Source organism: Haliaeetus leucocephalus, unplaced genomic scaffold, assembly GCF_000737465.1.
Source record: "Haliaeetus leucocephalus isolate CR32 unplaced genomic scaffold, Haliaeetus_leucocephalus-4.0 Scaffold417, whole genome shotgun sequence".
Classification (NCBI taxonomy): domain Eukaryota; kingdom Metazoa; phylum Chordata; class Aves; order Accipitriformes; family Accipitridae; genus Haliaeetus; species Haliaeetus leucocephalus.
Genome location: NW_010972853.1, coordinates 1,282,377 through 1,301,486, shown reverse-complemented (window position 1 = coordinate 1,301,486; position 19,110 = coordinate 1,282,377). Strand labels below are relative to the sequence as shown.

At 48.7% G+C, this 19,110-nt stretch overlaps 1 protein-coding gene across 1 annotated transcript in view; it reads left to right on the top strand.

The window, feature by feature from the left end:
- The window catches only part of GALNT16 (polypeptide N-acetylgalactosaminyltransferase 16), a 76,395-nt gene that overhangs the window by 246 nt on the left and 57,039 nt on the right, over nt 1-19,110 (top strand). The window contains exons 2-3 of the mRNA XM_010574164.1: nt 204-259; nt 1,334-1,343. Of these exons, the coding sequence (XP_010572466.1) occupies nt 204-259; nt 1,334-1,343 (66 nt within the window). The remainder of the gene's footprint in view (nt 1-203; nt 260-1,333; nt 1,344-19,110) is intronic.

Genomic DNA, 19,110 nt, shown 5'->3' with positions numbered 1-19,110 from the left:
GGAGGGCTTCGCTTTGCCTTCGCGTTGCTTTGTATTTATTTTAGCGTTCGTGCTCGTCACCATGGCAGCCGTGGCAATCCGGGAGCAGGGTGGGCAAACCCCGGGGGGATCGAGTAACGCCGCGGGTAAAGTATTCGCGAGCTGTCTCCGCCGCCTCGGCCGGGCTCCGCTCCTCCGGCTGGGAGCGGCTGCCCTTGGCCGAGGGAAGGGGGGGTGACACAGCTGGGAGGCTCGGGGCTCGCGGTCGAGAGGCGCGTACGTACATGTATATACACGATCAGAGGTTTTTCCCGTGGGGACCAGAAAAGAGCCGTGACCTCTCACAAGCCCCTGGGCTCCGGGCGTCGGGCCGGGGGATGCGAGCGGCGGCGCTCGCTGGAGGGGACTCCCTGTGCGGCTGGGACCGGCCTCTGCCTCGGCTGCCAAATGGGGGACCTGGGCGCAGCTCAAGGAGTTTTTGTCTGTTTTAAGCCAGAGGCAGCAGTCTGCGGGTCGGGCTCAGGCTAGGGTTTGGGCAGGGTGCGAGACGGGGGGAGCCTTCGGGGCTGCTTCCTAACCCCAGGGGTGGTAGCGGTGCCCTGATATGCTACTGCAAATTTGCTTTGAAAGCCCCCACGCTCTGCCCAACCTGGGTAGCTGTGGGCTCAGTAGGGTGACAAAATCGAGCTCCTGACTCAAGGATGTGCTCTGTCCATGGAAGAGGTTTGTTCTCCTTCAGCCTGTGTAATAGCATCAATAAAGCTCTCCCAACTCCCGGCAATAGCTTCATAAAAAATAAACAAGCCCCTGGAGCAAAAGTGGCCCGTCAGTACCATTCCCGGGAGCGATCGCTGAAGCAGTTCAGGAACTGCACGGTGTGTCACTCTTTGGCTGCAAATCCATTTATCAGCCGGTTACGCACACATGGAAGTGAATAAAAGCAGCAGCCTGGTCCGAGTTGGAGCAGGGGCCGGGTGTTGGGGCTCTCTGCTTCCCTCCTTGATTGGCACTGGGATTTTTGGCCTGTGCCTCTCTTTTCTCCACCTGTAAAGGGGGAGTGGCAGGTGGGGGTGTTTGGGAAGCCGCATGAATGTTTGGAAAATGCAGTCAGAGCAGCCCCAGCCCTCGGGCAGCAGGGTGGAAATCCTTCAGCTGAGACCCCGGGCCATCACTTGCAGCTGCCGAAACTCAAAAGTCAAAACCGAGGCTCTCGGGCAGAGCGAGGATGTTATTTGCTGCTCCTTAGGGCTGGGGGCTGCCAGCAGTTCAAGTTGCTCTGCTGCGAGACCCTCTATGGAGCAGGACAGTGGAAATGAATACGATGCCTCCAGTGCGAGTGCTGTTGTTGCTGTAGCCCTTTGGGCGTGCTGGGAAACGCTCTCAGGCTGGCCAGGGCCGAGTTGAACAAACCGAGGATTTGGAGCGCTGCTGCCTGTTGGATTCCACCTTAGCGGTGGGGGAAGCTGCCCCCGAGTCCCTGATTTCTTGCGCGTGCTTGAACATGCTGCTCTGGCGGTTTTATTTCTCTGTTCCCCTGCTTATCCCTTCCATTTTTTTATTGCATTTACTTTACTCCCTCTCAGAGGGCTTGTGAGGTTACGTGAATCCGTATCGTCTGCCAAGCACCTTAAAATCCTCGGGAGGAGGATGCTGTGGCAGTGCTGCACGTTGTTATATTGCTGCCGTTTGGGGGGAGGCGGTATGCACTCATGGCTAACCACAAAGCCTCTCGTTACGAGCTATAGTGCTGTGCCACAGCCGCTCCAAATCTGGTCCTGCTCGCAGAACGACGTAAAGCATCCGAGTTCTGCTCCATGCCTGTAATCCCTTAGTGGGGAAAAATAATCATCCTTTGTCTCTCCTGTCCCTCTGTAACTGGGATCCCAGGATGTGCCAGCCCCCCCGCCGGGTAAGTCCCGGTCCCCCTGGCAGGCAGCGGCTGGGACGAAGGAGGACCCTCTCCTGATGCACCTGCCAGCGGGGCATGGTGGAAATACCACATCCTGACCTGCCACAATCTCTTTGCACAGAGAAGGGAAACAGGAGGGGTTTGTGGTGTTTGGGTTTCCCCTCGTGCATGCGGAGCGGTTTCCCAAGGGTTCGGTGGGTTGCCGTCAGAGGCAAGCTGGTAAAATGCAATACGTGCGCTGCTGTAACTACGCGGTGGCATGGCTATCAGAGACCCTAACGGGCTTCGCTGCGATGGGAGGCGAATAACGAGCTGTCCCGGTCACAGCCCCTGCCTGTGCTGCGGGGGCAGAAGCAGGGAAGCAGCCGCAGGTGGGCGCAGGGTGGGAAGGTCAGCAGGGGTCTGGGGACAGCACCCCCCACCCGGCAGCGGGTGGGCAACTAGCCGGGGTCCGAGCCGTTGGTCTCGTGGGCCGAGTTGAGCGTGTGAGCCCGCGGGGCTGGTTACGCGGGGGCTGTAGCCGTGCAAGCGGCCCTCGGCACGCAACCTTCTCTGGCTCCTGGCTGTGCGGCGGGTGGGCTGCGGCACTGCCCACCGCCCTCTCCCAGCCAGCGCGGAAAATGTGCCATTTCAGCCGCCCCACTGGAGAAATGACGAATCTGGAGAAGCGGCTGTCCTTTTGCTATGCAGAGCCCTCAACCCTGAGTTTGTTCCCTGCAAAGTTAGATTACTTGACTTGATGTATAATGGCAGTCTTGTGTAAGAGGAGGCGTGCCTACGCTCCGCCTGCTTCTCATCTCCCTTGGCCTTCTGCAGAGCCACTGAGACAAGCTACCCATTTTGATCCAGCTTTTGGTTTCCTCTGCTCTGCACGAGTGATGGTGTTGCAGTTCAGGTTTGGGCTCATCTGCAAATAAGGGTGACTCATGTGACTTACGGGTCTCTGGAAAATATTTTTTCAATGTTCTAAAATTGGCTGCTTTTCTGTCTGGGAAAAAGAAAAAAACCTTGTCTTTCGCGTGAGCGAGTCCAAGAGTTCTGCTCTTGCGTCTATGCTGTGACGTTTCAAATCCTAGGCAAATGAAGGTGATTTGCAAGGGTTTTAAAAATTGGAGTGCTTTCTGGGCTTGTGTTTTTTTTCTTTATTCTCTCTCAAGGCGAAGGAAAAAAAATCACCTCGGTAAAAACTATAGTCAATTGCAAGTCTCGGCTTGAAACTGGTTTGTTATTTGTTGACCTCATGTTTATTAGCATAACTTTAAACCTAAAACCTGAATGTCTGATTCCTGGAGTCAGCAAGGGAAATCTTTGAATATTAAAGTTGGGGCAGGAGGCTCTCGGAGATCAGTGTCCACAAAATAGCTCGTGCATTTATAGTGATCCTCCAGATCCCTGCTTTATATCCAGAAATCTTGACATGTGGGGTCTCTGCAATAGCCTATCCCCAAACAGGTCCTACAGATGCTTGAAATAAAAATGCAGAAATTGGTAAAGGTCAGGGCTGACTCGGCAGCATGCCGAGCCCCTGCACACTTCCCCTTCCACCCGCCACAGACGGTGGAAACGCGGTGAGTACCACGGTCCTAGGAATGCATTTTTTTCTGTGGAGCACAGCAGTTTCGTATCAATTAGGAGGAGCCCTGGCACCTCTTGCAGTTGGTTTGTGTTGGGTGTTTCTGGAAGATGTACTTCTTCCCAGGGCTCTTTTCTGTCACTCCCAGGCAGAAGGTTGCCTCCTGCTCCTTGGAAATTTCCCAGAGGCAGAAGCTGTGCTGTGTGTCTTTTGGAAGGACTTTGGCATCTTTTCCACACTACGTATGGGCGGTTAATCATCACCACGTGCTGCTTGTCTGCTTTAGCAGGGTGCTGATGGGCACAGCCCAGGACTCTCTTCTCGTGCCTCTAAAATTGTAACGTGGGAAGCTCGCCCAGCATACCTGTGTCCCAGTGAAGAGAGCAAGGCCATCGCTGTCGTGTGGGCAAGGCTTGTTAGTCAGAAGGGTGGCTGGTAGGTAGCTCTGAAGGAGGAATTTTGCTGTTGGCTGACTGTGAGCTGAGGATGGGAGTATTTGTTCCCATTTCCCAGTCAAAACCTGGATGTGAGGCTGCCCGCGGGCTTCTCCAGCTTGCTGACCTCTCTGGGGCGGTGGGAAAGCAGCAACGCACCTGGAAGATGGAGACAGAAGAGTAGCGTTAGTTAAACGCTCTGAATCGTGTTAGGCTAGTGCCCAAGTGCTCTTTGGAGCAGGTATGTGTCTCTTCTCTTTGTCCTGCCAACTTTGTGACCTGTGTAGCTCCTCTGTGACCCCACTGGAGCCTGTTTGGCAGCTGAGAGACCCCACGCTGTAATACTGGCTCAGGTTGCCGGGGCTCAGCTCTCCTGGCTGCTCCCTACCTCTGTGCTCAGCCATGTAAAATGAGCACCAGGGAGATGAGATCAAGGCGTCCTTTTCCCTTGTAGCAAAGGGTTTCTAAACGCTCTGCAAGCATCGCTGACCTGAGCGTCACCTGCCTGTGGGACGACAGCGAGCGGGAGACTTCTCTGGGACACGCTGCTGAGAACAGGAGGTGTCTGTAGGCATCGACCAAGTTGGTGAGGAGAGATGTCAATCGTTTGGTTGCCCCCTCTTGTTTAGCCAGAAAATAGGCAGTGGATGGGGTTTACCTGCTTCTCCGAGTAGCTGAATTGCTGAGTTTAGCCACGCTTGTATTTGTCACCGTGTAAGACTACCTTGACGTATGCTCTTCAGACCCTGGTAGACTTAACAAAGTTGGCCAAACAGTGCGCTCTGCTCCATTTGTTGTCTGTTGCCTTTGGCTGTGGGTATCTGAATCCCGCGGAGGAGGTGCCGGCTGATGCTCACCGTCCGTCCACGAATGATTTTATTCCCATCCCTTCGTCACATTCCCTCTGTGCACAGCTTTCAGGGGATGCTCTTTCTCTCACAACAGGGATGAGCTGAAGCTTTCATGGATCAATACTGTTTTTCAGGGAGTTGTATCCCACGGGGCTCCTGCATGTGTGCCTGCCCAAAGGCAGGTCTTGCAGCTTTGGGGATGTAACTCTGCGAACTGAGGTGGATCCTAAATTGAAAAAAAATTAAACAACAAGAGGGGGAAGAGCACTAATTCCTTGCATTGGCATATTGTCAGTCTTGTGAAGTACAGGTTTGATTTCATGTCCTGCCATGCCGTGGAGAAAGAAGGCCTAATATTTAATGAGATGCCACAGCTCATTTCAGCAGCCTCCTTACCGTTTGACTCTTACCAGATTGCTCGCTCTTGAGTCTCCAGCCTTTTGGGGCAAAGATCAGGAATGTGGCTATATAGGTTTCCTTCTGCTCTTACGCTGGCCGGCTGCGTGTCAGTTTGCACACGCGTGAACGCAGCGCGGGAGGCTGTATGGGCTCCCCAAGGCTGCTGTGCTGCCTATAAGCCAGACCACCTCGGCTGCAGGCAGCAGCGACTCGGGTCCAGGGAGGCACAGTGAGCAAGCCGGTGAAGTTCCCGCATTCAACAGCTTATGAAATGCTCTTGTTTTCTTAAAACATCTTCTTCCCAAATTAAAGGAAGAGTGAAGGAGACTTGGGCTCTCCATCCTGGCAGATGCTCCATCCTGCTCCGCTCCCTGTGGCTCTGCAAATATCTGGGGTGCTGGAAACGAGATGGAAAAGAAGCTGCAGGTCGTAGTGCCGATGCTTTTGTGGGGGGAAGGTGCCCCTTCCAAGTGCTGGGTTTGTCTGTGCTGTTCAGCGTGGCCCTTTCCACTGCCAAAATCCATCACCCGCCTGGCTCTTCCCTGCACCTATATGGGCTCTGCTCTTCCCAGTTTATTTTGCAGGGAGGGGGGAGCAGCCCTTAACGCTTGGGGTTTTGTGGCAGCTGTTCCTGCTGTGGCCAGACCCCCCCAACGCTGATTTTTTTGGATCTCTGTGGCATCTCTCTTATGGCAGATGAGAGGCCTGTGCCAGCTCCTTGGGAAAGGACGACTTGATAACTGTTTCTCCAGGGGTATTACTGCAGGAGGAAGATTCAGTGACAGTTTGACAGCTTAATATTTTATTTATGGTGTTTATGTTTTAAAAATGTGGGAATGAATGCTGCTTGCCTGAATGGCAGAAAACGATTTTTTTATTTAATTTGTCCCAGTGGCCCATATAGTGCATTAAGAAATAAAATAAAATAAATGGTTCACAATAATAATAAAATCCAGTTGGCAGCACTGGCCTTAATTGTTAATCAAAGTGACGAGGTAGCTGCAGCGAGGTAGCTGGGGCTTGGGGAGCGTGGCGGTCTGGGCAGCCTGGGATGGTGTGTAGAGGTGTGGGGGGTGAAAGTGCAGTGCTCCTGAAGATGATTTTTTTTTTTACCAGAGCCTTTCCATTAAAGAAGTGGGTGAAGCAGCTGCAAGTTGTAGCGAGCTGAAGCATTCTTTCAGCATGCAGCTGCTTCCCCAGTTAGATTTGTTTTTGCATATACAAAACTGCCCTAAGATTTAAAAGCTAAAAATTTAGCAGCGTTGGCTGGAAGCAGAAGTGTGAGAGACATCTCAGGTCGCTGTTTGCGTGGTGAAACTTGGCCCAGGCGCTTCATCCCGGGGCGGGTAGGTCGGGAGTCACTTGAAAAGCAAGGGGAGAAGATCTGGTTTTGTTTCAGTGGCACCAAACTGGGACCGCTCGTGTTGGAGCGCTGAAAAATGACTTAATTATTCCTGTATAAAAAACATGCAGCGTAGCACAGAGGTGATGAAATAAACGGAGACAAACATGCTGGGGATGAAGCTCGTGGGTCAGTAGGCGACCCTGGCTCACCTGTGCCGTGCATCGTCTCCCTTCTGCGGGGATAGCCCCGGGGCAGAGCGCGGCTGGGTGGGATCTCTTGCTCTTCCTTGGCTCTCCCCAAGGAAGGGAGATGGGGATGCCAACTAGGATGCCAGCTAGTTGTTCCTGTCCCACGGCATGTCAGTGACAGTCCCAGGACCTTGTTCTCTCTTCCCTGTTTCAGTGGCGTACGCTGCTCCCTTGTGCTCCTCCAGCCCCACGTGCCAGCTCCTGTAGTAGGGTTGTAGGCTCTTTGGGGCTCGTCGTGTCAGCTGGCACTGCTGTTCTGCCCGTACAGAGGCCATGATTCACAACACGTCCCGTACTATCGCATTAAGGTAAAGACGTAACTAAAGTGGGACCCACGGACTGAGAGTTGAGCTGCAGACTCATTCTCCTTACAGGCTACTGTGCCTCAGTTTCCCCGAAGTCTAAAATGGAGATTTTATCTGCTTCACAGGGCTTTTGGGAGGCTTAGCTTGCAAGTTTTGTAAAGGGCTGGAGATGAGATAACTTTAGCAAAACGTTTGGTTGAGTTCCCCCTTTGTATACCTTTGAACCAAGAATGGGATTACCAGAAATGCAGTAGGTCAGGGATGATCTGCTGCAAGAGGAAGATGTTAAAGGCACAGCACAGGCTGCTCTGTGCACTGAACAACAGGATTTACGAGGAAAGGCTGCGTCCTACCTGCCGCTGTCTTTCACTGTATTTTTGTAAGCACATATTCTTGCAACTATGAAAGTGATAAAGGACAGGAGGTGGACTGTCCTCATCAGATTTCCAGGTCCCAATTGTCCTTGTGGCTGTGGAGACAGTGAGATATATAGGAGTACGTTTCAAAAAAAAAAAAAGTTAAAAAAAAAAAGTTAAAAAAAAAAATACAGTCTCGTGGGCCCCATCTTTGCAGAGAAATTACTCATGTTGTGATGTGCTTTAAGCATGTGCGTAGTTTCTCAGTATTGGTAGAGCCTGGCTTTCTGATAGGCAGCTGCGTGCTCCCTTTGGAGCTGCTTGCTTTTGGCTACTTCAGGGGCATCGTCCTTGCAGAGACCTGCCTCGGCTCCTTCTGCGGCGGCAATGCGGGTCCTGCAGCACTGTTGGTGTCGAAGCCCCGTGCTACCCTGGAACATGAATGAAGCTGCCGTGTGGGGCTGCTCCCGGCAGAGAAGCTGTTTTGGCCAGTCAGGGGATGCTTGGTTGGTTGGTCGTCCTACCATGATGGAGCTGTAGAGTTGACTTTGCAGTTCAGGCTTCACGGCTACCGTGGTCAGGCTGGGGTCGTGCTCGAACTTCTGACTCCGTTATAGCATGGGCACTGATGACATTCGGTTAAACCTACAGAAAATGATCTCCTTTAACCTCTTGTTTTCATTCTCCCACTTGCCAAATTTTTCATCTTGTAAGCTGAAACGTGGTCCTTGTGAGGAGGCTTTGTTTAAAGTAGCAGGGAGAGAGAAAGCAACTGTGCTGAAACATGCATCAGCCATTTTGTGGGCCTGGGAGGAAGAAAAAGGAATGTTTTTCTTGCATTTTTATTTTGGATAAACTGAATCCTGAAACAGCCAGGGCTTGGCTGGAAAAGTGCTCCTACCCAATGAAGGTGTCTTCAGAGGTTCTCTGAAAAAGTCTTCCTGCAGGACAAAATTGGAAAACACTGATGCTTTCCATCTGCTCGCATGCTGAGTGCCCTGAACGAAGTATTTGGTGCCAGAAAGTCTCATGCTCGGTAATGCCATGCTGTACCTTTGTGCCTTTTGGTACCAAGTAAGCAATAAAAAGCCTAATAAATGAGGAAGAGCATGCAAGAGCTGCAAAAAGCAGTGCAGCTCCTTGGGTGACAGTCTCTGAGCGTGGGAACAGGGATACAGTGGCAGTACAAATGGGAGCCATCACATCCACACAATGAAGTGTAAAAAATTCTGTGCTCCCTATGTTTCCCCAAGTAATTTGCAATTGTAAAAATTAATAGTGAAGTATTGAATTAGGAAATGTGAATGTTGCAAGCGCTCACTGCAGACTCCTGATGCTGTATTTCCCAAGTGTTACAATATGCACGTGATTTTTGGTTTGTTTGTTTGTTTTTTTTCTTTATACCTTTCTGGGAGATTTTTCAGATCTAGTTATGTGGTAGGAATTACTAGCTACACCAGGCTGTTGGAGGAGTAGGCTGTATGTGTTTCCTAACCTTCTGAGATGTCTCAGTTTGGCTGAAGTCCCTGTTTTATGCCTAAAGAGAGGGCACAGCCTCTCAAAGTGATCTCTGGGTGACTTGATGGGGCAGTGACAAACAGGTAGGGCATAACCCTATCCCTGGCATAGGGACGCTGAGTTGCCACATCCCCGCTGGTGCTACGCTTGCTTCTGTAATGCTAAGGCTCTTGGGTTTGTGTTTGGGAACAGCAGAGCCGGCTCTCGTGGCAGTACCAGATGCAGGCTGGGGTGAGCGCAGTCATGTTTCTCCCATTGCTCGGAGTGCAATGTGGTGTTTATACTGAGCTTGGGTTGGCAGCAGAAGGATGGATGCTCTGCAGTGAGGTAACCCTTTCAAAAAAATCTGTTGGAGCAAATCTGAGCAAACTTGGCGTCTGTTTGCGTCCTCTCTGCGGTCGAGTGGTCTAAGTCTGGTTGTGCCGTGCCCTGGAATGCCACGTTGCTGTGCTGTGCCCGCTAACTGAGCAGCTCTGTGGGGCATTTCCAGTCTGTGCTGGGAAAACTGGACCACGCTGCCTGGGCACTCCCAAAGAAATTTTGGGAAGGGCTGGGAAATCAGTGTTCTTTCAGGACTAGCTGTGGATCCGTCAGGTCAGGCGATGATGAGATGCGGTCAAGTGAGGTCTAGCCTCAGAGAAGCTGCCCAAGCACCCATCAAAAGCTCCCTTTGGCTGAGCGTGAAAGGGTTTGAAGTCAGCAGATGGACTGCGGGCTTGGCTCAGGTTCTTGAACAGACACAAATCTCATGCTATGTGTTAGGTGAGCCACGAGGAGGTGGTTTACAGTGAAAGTGAACACTGTCCTTACAGCGCAGGATATAGATTGAGTCACATTGGGTAGTAGGAAAAATCTGCTGATCTGCTTGCATCACTGAGCTTCCAGCGTTATTAAAAATAATCCTTAATTGTAAATTATTTACTCATTAATTTTCTTGGGCCCAAAGCCTCACCTTCAGGAAAGATGTGCTGAAGTTGAAGGGAAACATGGTGGAGTGATAACAAATGATTGTGCTTGGCAGGGCTAATGTGAAAAACAGGTTATTTGCTACATTCTTCTTTCTGCTGCTGTTCAGCTGTTAATTGTGCATCTCTGCCCTGCATGGCTGGTACCGCTCTGACCTTTGCTGCCTCTTGTACCTGTGAATCAAGCGGGCTATGTGAGTGCTCCTGCCACCCCCTTGGTTTTGGCTGCATTAGTCTTGGCATGGCAATGCCACGGCAGTGGAATCCTCTTGCCCACCGCCGGCATCCTTGGGGCAGTGGGTCTCATCAACTCTCGCTTGCACTTACTCACTGAGGAATTGGCAGGGACGGTGTACTGCGGGGACCTTGTTAGAGGCGTATGATATGTGCAAAGCTGAGCCCTTTAAATCTTGGTGCCCTAGTTAACGGGGATTTAGTCCTCCCAACCTGTCACAGGCAATCTCATTTTTCCTCCTCTTTCTTTTTAGTTAGAGGATTATAATTGTTGCATTGAGTTTAAAGGGGATTGGACTGCTCTGTATCTTTCTTCTGCTTTTCCCCAATATCTCCTAAAAGACTTCATAAAGAAAGGCCAGGAATGGATAAACAGGTATTAGCACCACTACAAGGGTGGAAGAAGGGGTGAGAAAACTCTCCCTAACCTATTGTGCTGGTGTTCTTGCAGGGTCTGCATGGGATGCTCCGTGACCTCCTGAGCTGTGGCAGCTCCCCGGCACACTGGCGTTAGTCCGTGTCCCCAGGTCGCCTGGTGTGCAGGAGCAGGGACTCCTGGCAGTCAGTTGGACAGGACCAGCCCCAGCAGGAGGGGAACTGGGTGTATGAAGGGATCTTCTTCTTATACTTCTGTGCCTCCTGAACCTTAGGAGCCTTGTAAGGTGTTGCTCTAGTTCCCCAGCTCATGAGTGCGCAAAAGGAACTTGCTGCTGCCAGTGGGTTGCATGTTCAGAAAACCCAGTATGCAGATGCACTCCATTCCTTCAGCTGGGCTTCCGCAGAATCCAAAATGGTGACATCTAAACTTTAAATGAAGTATCTGGCCTTTTTTTTGTGGGGGGGGGGGGGAGGAGGGAGTAGGTGAATGGTGCTGTTCAGCATTGAAGAGTCCTTAGAAGTGTTAGAAAGCAGAAACGCAGCGTGACCGTTTGAACTCCCTAGTTTATATAGCAGTGAATCTGAGAAATTAGGAAATAGTGCCGCACATAGCATTTATTAAATGTCCAGGAATTTGCTAAACTGAGTCTTGTGACAGGTTCATTAAGACTAAGTAAATTTTGAGGATCCACATAACATCCTTAATTTTCTTATTTTCTGCTTTGTTTTCTAGCTTTCTGTTAATGCTTTTATAACTTCACTAGAAATACACCTCCCACTGCTATATTTAACTTGCTGGCCCTCTTCGAAGCTTTAGTTGTGCTTCTCACCATTCTTGGTGGCAAGGACCGCCATGAAGCATGTTGCCAGAAGGTTATTTTGAATCATTAAAGGCAATTCATATCTTTCCTGTCTTGAGCAGGTGAGCTGAATTTGAATGGAAAATATTTCTATTGAGATCAGAATTTCTTTAAGTTATCGGTTCAATATTTTTCTTCCCCAGGTAAACGTCCACATCATTGTCCCATATCTGATAGGGGTAAATTTAGGTGCATTTTGGTCATTGCCTGTCAGGTGAGGGCCCTTTGAGAGTCAGATGCTGCTTTAGCCTGGGGTGGGCTCAGCACTCCTGCAGCGCCGGGGTTGGATCCGCACTGGGTCGCGATCAGGGTGACTCCAACCATTACCTGGGTCTGCTTGGCGAGAGCTGGGTGAGTGTTGGCAGTGTGCTGAGGGTTTGGGTGCAAAAGGAGAGACGTGGAGAGAAGCTGTCCTTCATGAAAACTCAGACGGCTCCAGCAGCTGCCAGCCTTTCCCCTGCTCTGGCTGTAACTCAGTGCCAGGGGAGCACATAGCCTGGCTCGCAGCTGGATCTGTATCTCCGCAGCAGACTCTTTCTGTACATGAGGGACTTGTTTTGGGGCTCTTCTGGGACAGGAGGGCAAGGCAGGGAGACTTGTTGAATAATAAACCATTAGGGGCTGCCGCAAGCCTGCCTGGAGTTACCCAGTCACCTTGCCATCCTTTTCCGAGCAATTTGCACATCAAAGTTATGCAGCCTGAGATCTCCCGTATGTCTTGGTCCTGGCCCAGACCTCACATACAGCCTGTGCTGCTGGGTCGCTCCTGATTGTCTGCAGATCCCCCCTTGTAGGGGTGTTTGGCTGTCCAGACTGGGGGTCTTCTGTGCATGGTGAAATGTGAACAGAAAAGAGCCTCTGTCCCTGGGATTTATAATCCCCGCAGATGAGTAAAATAAAGGGTTGGGGCTAAAAAGTGTTCTCCCAATTTCCCTGATGTAGAGCTGAGATTAAGCCTCGATCTCTGCTGACAGGAAGGGAAAAACAAAAGAAAAAAAGGTATGTTTGTTGTGCAGATCTGCTAATCTCTGGTTATTAACGCTGATTAAAGTACCAGTGAAGCCAAGGCAGCCTGGATATTAACAGTATACCAACATGAATTCAAAGAATTTGGTACTGGTTTCCACCTACTACCCAGAGATGATTAAAACTCAGTTTGTCCTGTGGTAGCTGCTGTTGTAACTGGCTGTACCTCATTCTTGTTAGGGTTTCACACTTCACCTTGGTAACGTATTTGGACCACCTCCCCACCCCTCCTAACTTCTGTGGTCAGTGATGGGTTGGCCACCTACAACCACTTTGGCACTTGGTGTCAGCTCAGGGGGCTGGGACATCTTGTGGGGGAATAAATTTGGCTCCTGGCTGGGGGGGGGGGTGGTGGTGGGAAATTCTCCTCCCCCAATTATCCCAAGTGCCAACTCAAGTTTTGGTGTGCATTTGTTTCTGTGTGTTCATTTGGGGGAAGAAGCAGCATTTGAAGATAAGCCGCTGGGAGAGGGAGTGGGAAGACAGGTTAGAAAAAGCTTCTAAATGATTCCTGTACATGCAAATGTTAATCATTAAACCTGTTGCTGCTTAACATCATGACTGCTCGTCATGATAAGCTGCCCCTCCAGGCTGAACAGGAATAAATCTCAGGGTGTTTGCTGAGCTCTGGGAGCTGGACTTCAGCCTCTCCCACCTCAGCCCTAATACCGAATGGTGTTTAAACACTCCTAAGCAGGCTGTGGTGGTGACCCGTGTGGCAGTGGGGCTCCTTGGGGCTGCTCATCTTCAGTCTTAACTCTGCCTTTGGAGAGTTAAATTCTCAGCTTAATCAGGGTAAAGTGAAGTTCCTCATGTATGTTGTTTTCGATGCCGAGTGACATCTGTAACCAGTGTCTGGATTCTAGTTCTGCGCTCAGACCAGTAACCTGTGCGATTTGCTCTTCTGGGGGAAAAAAATACTCTGTAGGCAGTTTAGTCATTCTCTCTGCAGAAGAAAGAGTGTTTTCATCTCGGAATACACTCCTGGCGTTTGTAGTATGTATTCGTTTTTTTGTCTTGCTACCAAGTTCTTTAAGCAGATAGATAACAGCAACATGAGTGCCTGCATTCTGAAATGGTTGTATGCCTCTCCGGTGGCACGTGGCGCAAGTTGTAATGGGCAATACCGTCTGACTGGGCATATGGCCTTTTTGCCACAAGTTATTAATGGTCAGACGCAAGAGCAGACATTAAGATTTGCTTTTGTAGGAGCAGAATTTTTCAAGGGAGAATTCAGCTGGTTGTACTCATTTCCCCCCAAATAAGAGTCTGAATGTAGGACATCGCTGCTGCTACTGCTCACCCCAATTTTTTGTCGAGAAGGGGTACTTAACTAGTTCAGACTCTAGCAGTCTGGACAACATCAGCTAGATGATGAAAAGTTACAAACGGGTGACTAGGCCTTTACTCCTGTTGTTTTGGCGAGTGGTGTTGGGTAACGTTTGTTGCTAGTAATTCTGTAATGCAGGCAGGGGAAACTTAGCAGTCTAAGGCATGAGGGCCCTGGGTATAGCCTGTACCTGAGCTGGAGAACATCTCTCCTGATCAGAGAGGTGAGGAGCAGTGTTTCTGGGGCAGCAGCAATATGCCACCTCAAGAAAGCTCCTAACAGCCGCCAGCAACTCTAAGTCCCTAGGGAGGTCTGTCCTGTTTGACATAGACTTGCTGTTGCTTCTTGAACGTCTCCATACGGCTCTGTGGGATTGGGACAGAATTGGTTCTACACAGCAGCTCTGCACTGTAAGCAGAAATGGGTTCTTTGGAGTTACTTGAGGGGAAAAAATGGCCAAAATAGACTGAAACCCCTGATGATCCAAAGGCAATACCTTTGCTCCTGAGAAGGGTGAGTGGAAAAGCCCCACCTGTTTGGTAGGGCCACCCGGGCTCCCTGTAGGTTGTGCTGCTATGAAAACTATTTGCAATTCTCCTGCCAGTTCAGTACCTCCAGTATTACCAAAGCATGTGTGAAAAACAACTGCATCAGAATGTCTTCAGTGTCATTTAGAGGGCAGCTCAGCTATCTGTCCTCCGGACAGACACCAAGTCTGGCAAGCAGAAAGGTATTTACACTGTGCTTTAGTAAGTGTTGACCTAAAAGAACTTGTCTCTGTGCGTTTCTCAAAAACTTGCTAGTTTAAAAAAATCTCTCTTAGCTTTTGATTAAATTGGTTTGGTGAATTTCTGAAAGTGTGAAGGTGATCGGCAATATTGTCCTTGGTTTGCTGAACTAGCTTATGTGAACGTGGAGGAGCTTCCTTGGTGCTCCCTGTGGATGAGAAAGGCATATGAAGAAGCACGGCGTGCAAGGACTTTTGTCTTGAGTATGTGCTCCTAGTGTAGGGAGTGTGTGGAAGTATTAAAATGCATTTTAAACATTTGAATGTTTGCTGAAATGTAGACTCTTAATATTGTCGTTCTTCCCTTGTCACTTCAGCTATTTGAGTTTATTAGGAAGGAAGAAGTTTTGTGGTTTCTTTTTTTATTTCCTCTTTACCCATATGGTGGTGTTTGCGTCAGTCACAGAAAGTGGAGGTGTTAAAATAACTGTATCATCCAGGCAGCTTCCCTGCAGATGCTGACTGCCTCCTGTAGTAATGACCCACACTATCTCTTGGAGCCTCTTGCTTGTTTGGGGAGGTACAGAAACCATCTGATAGCTCTTTCTTCCCTCTGTCCCATTAAATAGGTTGACAATATAATATGCAGGATGCATAACACTGTGGTTTTAGCCTGTTTTGAGGCAGACTGATTGCTCAGGGTCCGAAACCAGAAGGAAAGATTAAGGATGCCGGGGTTATAGAGTAGGATTTGATGTCACTGGGCTGGAGGTGGCTGCTCTTTGCTGCAGAAGGAGCTCGGCCACAAGCCCTCCTTTGAAGAGGTGTGATTTGGGAGGAGAGGACTGCTGTTAGAGAGGCCTGTCTGCTCCTCCAGATCTAATTTAACAGCCTACCTCCCATTCAGGCAAGGGAAATGCCATCAGTGGAATTTTTCCTATTGTATTAAATGACCTGGCTGTATGTCATGGCCTAATGGTGTTACCGCAGAGAGCAGCAGATAGAGGATGATTTTCCTTGAACATTTTCTTTGCTGCGTGGGAAAGGGGCTACTCCCATCTGATTCAGCTGCTAGGCAGCCAGATTTCTCTCTGCTGGTCAATAAACAGAAACTGCTGTTTTATGTACCAGAAACTAGGGTACTGGCTGCTATAGTTATGACTTAGTTTCTAGTGTCAGATTAGTTAGGACTTAGATATTGCACCAAGCCAAGGATCTATCTACTAAAGATGTTCAGGCTGAAAGTCAATCTGTATTTCTACGTTAAACAGACTTGTAGCGGCATCTGTTCTGCCCAATGGTTTTTACAGGGGAAACAGTCCAGAGACAATAAGATTGAGAGACTTCAATTGGTACTTTTGGTAATAAACATTTTTTTGCATTGACACGTCTGGTGCACTTGACTCTTCAGAAATGTGGTAAGTGCTTAAGCATCTTCTTTTACAGATCAAGAGTCTGACGGAGGCTCAGAAAGGTTAAAGTCTTGATTTACGCTGATTGCTCAGGCTCCATTGCCTTTCTCTTTGAATGTCTTTCCCACCGGGCATTTGACTGACATCCCCTTCCCTAGAGCTTCAGTGCATGTGCAAGTAGTCATGGCTCTTCTGCAGGGAGGGGAGGTGGATTAAGGAAAAGCGAGGTGAATGTACCCTGCTGATGCACAGTGCCAGCACGTTTTGCCCCCCAAGGATGACGCTTCTCCTCTTGGAGTGTCTTTGGGATGCAGCATTGAGAGTGCTCCGCTCTCTGTTTGCAAGTGTGACACCTTGCAGTGCTGCAAGGTGAAGGCCCTTGTAATGAGTGGCTTGAATGAGGCAAAGAGTAATGAGTTGTCCAGGGATGGTTCATTGGCTCGTGCCTAGCAGAAGGAAAAGTGTCACTGTGATTTGTGCTTACCTAGCTACGCAACTGAATTTTATCCTTGGACTGGGTTCCTGGTTTAGACAAAATCCTTCGGGTGAAACGCATATCATTTGCACTGGGTTCTTAATTAGAAGAATTCATCATAAATGTGGGCATCTTTCTTGCGTTAATATGGCAGGGGATAGAGATTAATTACATCAGCAGAAATGTTGTTGTTTACTATTTCTATCAGATGTGGCAGTCCTTGGTGTCTGCAGACAGAGCTGAGGTTCCACACGATAATGTTGTGCTGCCACTATTATGCTTTTAATTATTTAATGAATTACTGACTTTTGAGTTGAGGTAGCTCTGCAAGGCTTGCTATGTGCTGATCAGGAGATGCTTAAAACTTGCATATTCAAAAATTTCTAGATCTGCAGTGATAAAGGGGGAAAATCATGGCATGTTTAAATTTTTGATAGCAGCCCTCTCCTAAAATATCTGTGTTCTCCTCTCCCATACTGCCACTAGCAAAGGAAGGGGTAGACGGCAAGGAGATGAGATAATTTACTATCACAATTTCAAAATTAATGGCTTAGTTTGGGGCACAAGTAGATCTTGCATCCTGCTTCCCTCCCCTCTGTCCTCCCTCAGCTGGCCAAGGGATGCCATTTTGGAAGTGTCCGAAGAAGAGAAAGTCCATTGGCTGTGCAAATCTCAAGAGTCGGAGATTAAAATTGCGTATTGGGTTCCTCTGTGTGAAACCTAGCTTCCAGCACCAAGGATTAATTGCTTACATTCAGGTTTTGAAGGGTCTGTGTCTTTCGCAGAGAATAATGCAAGAACATCTGGCTGGCTCCAAAGCATGTAAACATTATTTGAAATGCTTGCTGGTGGGGTGCAGCAGGGCTCTCCTCTGAAGTGAGCAAGAGCAATTAGACCACTGGAGAGTTGGTTTTGGTGGTTTTTTTTGCCAATAATCTCCATCTATCTTCTCGGGGAAATTTTCCTTTAACTGGTTTGTCTCCTTTCTTCCTCTCCAGATGGATATCATGGTATAAACAGATTGCTAAGGAAAACTCTTTCTTTCCCCTGCCTAAAAAGGAAGGGAATGTATGGAGGCTGTCTCACAGAGATGAGTTTTGAGCCCTCTTTTAACTTGGCAAAGACTTTGCTCTCACCCCAGGAGCCTTGAGGAGCAACTCTGGTGTGGCAGGCAGAGGCAGAAAGGGAAGCCCACATAGATGGCTTACGCGAAGAGTGGACAAAGTGTGTTTTGATAAGATCAGTGCTGTAGCAGTTGGGTACACCTATACTGTACTGGGCTGAATCCCACTCCGGCTCTCACAGTACGTAAAAGTTGTGATTTGCAGCTGCTTCTATCCTCTAAGCACAAAAGCTAGGTGGTCAGTGGTGTTACTAGAGAGGATATGAGCGCTTGTCCACGTGTTTAATTAAGACCTGCTCTTCAGCGTGTGATTTATTGCAGATGCTCTCTGCACACTTCTTGTGCTTTTCTTTTGGGATTAAAAGTGCTAAGCAATCTTCTTTATCCCCTTGTCTTCTGTGCTCTCATGTCATGAGTTAGGGATGAAAGTGCCTCCTTTGCCAAATACCATCTGGTGGAAGATTGATTTATTGGAGTATGAGGTTTTTCAAGTTTAAGTGGACGTTAAGTTGGATTTTAAAGAAATATCTCAACATGAAGAAAGGTAGAACAAGCATTTCTGCCTGTCCTTGTTCTCAAGTGTGCAGTGCCCATCACTCTTGGAAGAGGAACAGACTGTTGTGGAGTTGTTAAGATGCTTGAAGAGTCACTGACCTGTGGGCTGTGCTGCCTTCTCTGTCCAGAAAAAAAACCCAGAATAGTTTCTGTGCAGTTCTTTAAATGTTTAGCTTGCAGTTTGGGGGCCCAGACATGAATGATTTTAAGAGCTGTCGCATGTCTGAGGACAAGAGTTACAGATCTTTAGAATGGATAAGAATTTAGTTAAAATAGATAAGAATTTACTGACAATCCATAGCTTACTGGATTCCTCTATGTAAAATCTCATGTACAATACTGAAGATTAATTGATTAAACTCTTCTCTAGAAAAGTTTATTCTTTAAGATGTGGGTAATGTAACATTGCCTTACTGGCTCAAACAAGCATAAAGATAGGAGTTTAAAGTGGCAGTTGCCAGGCAGAGAATATTGTTATCTGCTTTTAATTATAGGACAATGTTTTCCTTAAAAAAAAAAAACCAACAAAAAATGAATCCAAGTCTTTTGTATCCTTATGGTGAATGGAAGCAGTTAATTAAAATAAACGCTTTGGGTTTGAGATTTGCAAGGTCTTTCAGATGAAAGACTTGGGTAGACCTGGAAGTAGGTGTTTTATGAAGCTGTTTCCTGCTTTGCAGTTCTCCCTTTGAGCTGAGATGGAAAGGAGGTGTTAATCACTTCTCAAGGGCTCTGCAAGACATTGCTGCCAGTCTTGTGAACATCATCGATTGTGTCCTTCAAAAGATCTTGCTAGGGCCATGCAGCTGGAAGAAGGGACGGACAGCTGTGGTAGCTTGCTAAGAGAAGCAAGAATATTTGATTTAAGAGCCTGCAGGCTCTTATTACTGCTCCTCTTGCTCTGTTAAGGCACTAATCTTGTATTTTGCTCTGAAGGTTACCATGAACAGCTATGTCATTCCTCCAGATTTTCCCCGGTAGGGACAGTGCTTGGGAGGTCAAGAAAGAGAGGAGGAACTAGTCTTACCGAGGTGTCCCTCCATCTGTCTGCAGACCGTGCTTGTATTTCCTTGTCCCTGGGCACTGCCTCCTGTCTGGGCTGTGACAG